Genomic DNA, 3,873 nt, shown 5'->3' with positions numbered 1-3,873 from the left:
TTTTCATCAGTCGGTTTCAGCAGTGCATGGCATCCTTTCTGCTGCAGAGTGCAGACATCCTGCGGAGCAGCCAGCAGCACAGGTGCATCCCTGTGCCCACATCCAGAGAGAATGAGCACAGCCCTGAATTCCCAGCCTGGCGCTGGGAGCGGCTCAGTTCTGTAGCCGTTTTTATGACCCATTTAAGGGCCATTCCTGCCACCCAGCATGTGAACTGAGCAGATTGCAAGGGGGGGAACCTGGGGTATAAGACTCGGAGGGCAGCACCTTCTTCCGGGAAAACGTTTTGAACTGGAGTTCCTTGGGGGCAGGCATAAAGTTAACACTCACTCTTCCAAAGCAGCCACAGTAGGTGGGGAGAAACCCCCTCCCTCTGGGAGTATCCAAAGAAGGGCCTGATCTCTCTCGGTGCGGGAACATTCTCCATCCACCCCTTAGTTATTACTAGCATTGCTGCGGTGAGCACTGGGAGGGGGTAGCCAATGGTTTTGCTCAGTTTGCTATCACATCACCTTCTTTTCCAACATCTATGGACTGAGCTTGGGAAGCTGTGGAGTAAATACAGCCTGTCCTGCTGAGCTCCACTCCAATGAACGAGGCTGCGCCCCCAGGCAGCCGTTCTCTTCTACAGCCGGGCAGATCTCCTTCCCACCCAGGGCGCATCAGCCGGACGTCCTGAACGTGCTCAGAGGAGTTCTTCTGACCCCACAGATCAACACTACTGAGGGGGCAGGCTCACACTGCTATCAGCTGGTGGCTCCCCCATGGAGCCGTGCGCACAGGCATGTCCTCAGCGCAGCTCACCTCCCTCCCCATTCGTCGTGTGAGGGAGACCCTGGCACACATCTGCCTCGAGTGCGCCGGGTTGCAGCCCCTTTTCTGGTTCCTCCAGCACCTCGTCCCTAGGTTCTGGCTGTGCTTTCCCCACACTCCTGATCCACGCACACCCCATCCGTGGCCCCACAACGTCATGAGACCTCCTCATCAGCCCCCTCCTGGCACTGCCCAAAGTGGCCATCTACAAAACCAGGAGGAGGAAGCTGGAGGGGGAGGTGTTCTGAGACTGTGGGGCCTATTTCTGATCCTCCCTTGGTTCACTTATCCGGGCAGAGTTCCTCTGGGCTGCGTCTGCTGGCTCCTTAGACACCTTCGAGGAGCAGTGGGCGCTGTCCAGTGTTCTCTGCTCCGTGTCCCCCGCTGGTTCCCTACTTATCCCCCTATGACCTCAGCCCTGTCCCTGTTTTCTTATTAGTCGTCCCCACAAATCATTTGGGCCGAGAGTTGTTCCACCCCTGAGCCTGGGCAGGGAGAGGCCTTGCCCACCTCCCCGAACTCAGTCGGTAGCTAGCTGACTGCACAGCTGCATGGCACTTGCTTGAAGCAGGCTGCTGGCTCAGCACTGGTGGCCCCAGCTGGGGGGCAGGAGCATCCTTCCCACAGGGCTGCAGGCAAGGGCTGTGGATGGGATTAGTGTTGAATCCAGCTGCGAATGAGGGATCCACTGTCAGAACTGGGTCTGGCACAAGCAGCCCACTGGAAAAAAGACCTTGGTACATAGACCAAGGAGGTCTCGCCCCAAACTGGCCGGACATCACGTGTCAATCACATTCCCACACCCCCTTGGTGCCCCCAGGATTGCCAGCGCTCAGCCAAAGGCGAATGTCACCTGTAACCCAGCGGGTCTCTTGGCCCTGGCACAGCGCAGCAGGTAACACCGCCCAGGCCACGTCGGAGCGCTAAGCACCCGCCGGCAGGGCCGGCTCCCCGGGGGTGCGAAGGGATCGGGGCTCCCCCCGCGCGGACACACCCCAGCGGCGCGGCTCGGTTAACCGGGACGTGGCTCCGGCAGACCCGCCCGCAGGAGTCCCCGCCCCGGGGAGCGCCGCTCAGCCAGGCCTGCCCCTGCCGCTGGCCGGGCCGGAGCCGCGGGGAGCGCAGGCGGCTGCAGACGCGGCGCCGCTCTCCTCCCCCCGCTCCTCTCCGCCCCTCTCCAGCACCGCCCCTGCCTGGCGCCAGCCTATATCTGCGGCGCAGCGGCGCGGCCCGCCCGGCCAGGATGCCAGGCTGGAGGCAGGGGCGCGGAGCGGCGGCGCCTTTCCCGGGGGATGCGCGCCCGGCCGGCCGGTGACTGAGCGCGGCTCTGCCCCGCGGAGCGCCCTGGCCGCCCGCCCCTGCGCGACGGGCCCGGGCCGTGCGCTGCGCCGGGCCCGCGGGCGGGCTGGCGGGGAGATGCTGCCGTGGCGGCGGACCAAGTTGGAGCTGCGGGCGGAGGAGCCGCGGCAGCCCAGCAAGCCCAAGGGCTATGCGGTGAGGCTGCAGTGCTCCGCGCTCGGCTCGCTCGCCCGCGCCTGCCCCGAGGGCGCGCTGCACCGCGTGGGCAGCATGTTCCGCTCCAAGCGGCGCAAGTTCCGCGTCACCAGCGAGGACCCCACCTACACGGTGCTGTACCTGGGCAACGCGGCCACGCTGCAGGCCAAGGGCGAGGGCTGCACCGACCTGGCCGTGGGCAAGATCTGGGCCAAGAGCGAGGCGGGCCGGCAGGGCGCCAAGATGAAGCTGACCATCGGCGCGCAGGGCATCCGCATGGCGCACGCCGAGGAGCGGGCCCCGCGCCGGCCGGGCCACCTCTACCTGCTGCACCGCGTCACCTACTGCGTGGCCGACCCGCGCCTGCCCCGCGTCTTCGCCTGGATCTACCGGCACGAGCTGAAGCACAAGGCGGTGATGCTGCGCTGCCACGCCGTGCTGCTCTCCCGGCCCGAGAAGGCGCGGGCCATGGCGCTGCTGCTCTACCAGACCTCGGCCGCGGCGCTGGCCGAGTTCCGCCGCCGGAAGAAGCGCGACGACGCGCGGCACCAGCAGCAGCAGCTGGTCGGGGAGCAGAGCATCCCGCTGGTGCCGCTGCGCAAGCTGCTGCACGGGCAGAGCTGCTACAAGCCGCCGGTGGAGCGCAGCCGCAGCGCGCCCAAGCTGGGCCCCATCACCGAGGACCTGCTGGGCGAGGCTCAGGAGGAGCGCGCCCGGCACTTCGAGTGCCAGGACATCCTGGAGGCGCCCGGCGGCGCCCAGCTGCTGCTGCGGGCGGGCCCCGGCCGCCTGGACGGGCCGGAGCTGACCCAGCTCATCAGCGACCTGGGCGAGCTCAGCATCGGCAACGACCTGCAGGCGCTGCGGGCCGACCTGCGCGTCACCCGGCTGCTGTCCGGGGAGAGCACCGGCAGCGAGTCCTCCATCGACAGCAGCAGCCAGGAGGGGGGCGCCGCGCCCTGCAACGGCCAGGAGGAGGGGGGCGGCCAGGAGCCTGAGACCGGCTGAGCCCGCGGCCGGAGGAGGCCGCTCGGCGCGGGGCGCTCAGCAGTGCCCGGCGGGGCTCCGGCTGAGCCTTGTGCTCTCCGAGAAGCCGCCAGCTCCCCGCCCTTCCCCGTGCCCCGGCACTGCCTGCCTGGGGGAGCTGGGGGCGCTGCACGGAGCCTGCGGGGGCCTCTGGGCGGCCGGGTCCGCAGCCCCGGGGAGGCAGGAAACCAGACGCAAAGGACAGCCTTTGCACAGGACGGAAAGTCAAGGGAGATACGTGCAATGCTTTACACAATCCTGTGTGCTCACAAGGTGAGATTCCCTGGGTCTGTCACTGGGCAGGTGCCAGCTCGCTGGGCCCCCTGTTCCAGTTCCCCAGGGGTCATGCTCAATTTCATTGACAGTTTCCACCTCTTGTTAAAAAATATTGGTTCGTTTTCAAGTAGGACAGGAGCAGTTTGGCTGGCTTGGTGCATGAGCTTTGGGTTGTTGACCAGAGAAACCCCTGAAGATCTGCCAAATTCTCCAAACAGCTGTCTTGAGGGAGAGATGTTGCATTTTGTTTACAATGAAAAATTT

The 3,873-nt window shown here is 65.8% G+C and overlaps 1 protein-coding gene across 1 annotated transcript; it reads left to right on the top strand.

Annotated features, from left to right (window-relative positions):
* The first annotated feature begins 2,229 nt into the window (after positions 1-2,229).
* FAM43A (family with sequence similarity 43 member A) lies at positions 2,230-3,410 on the top strand. Its single transcript, XM_030576399.1, has one exon. It carries the CDS (start codon positions 2,230-2,232, stop codon positions 3,313-3,315), a length of 1,086 nt encoding a protein of 361 aa, XP_030432259.1. The 3' UTR covers positions 3,316-3,410.
* Positions 3,411-3,873: the final 463 nt, after the last annotated feature.

The sequence above is a fragment of the Gopherus evgoodei genome, chromosome 9, assembly GCF_007399415.2.
Source record: "Gopherus evgoodei ecotype Sinaloan lineage chromosome 9, rGopEvg1_v1.p, whole genome shotgun sequence".
Classification (NCBI taxonomy): Eukaryota; Metazoa; Chordata; order Testudines; family Testudinidae; genus Gopherus; species Gopherus evgoodei.
Note: the sequence above shows the minus strand (reverse complement) of the source record. Positions and strands in the feature narration are given on the sequence as shown.

Excerpts from the sequence above, each read along its gene's own strand:
- FAM43A (XM_030576399.1), top strand. The coding sequence starts at position 2,230 with ATGCTGCCGTGGCGGCGGACCAAGTTGGAGCTGCGGGCGGAGGAGCCG.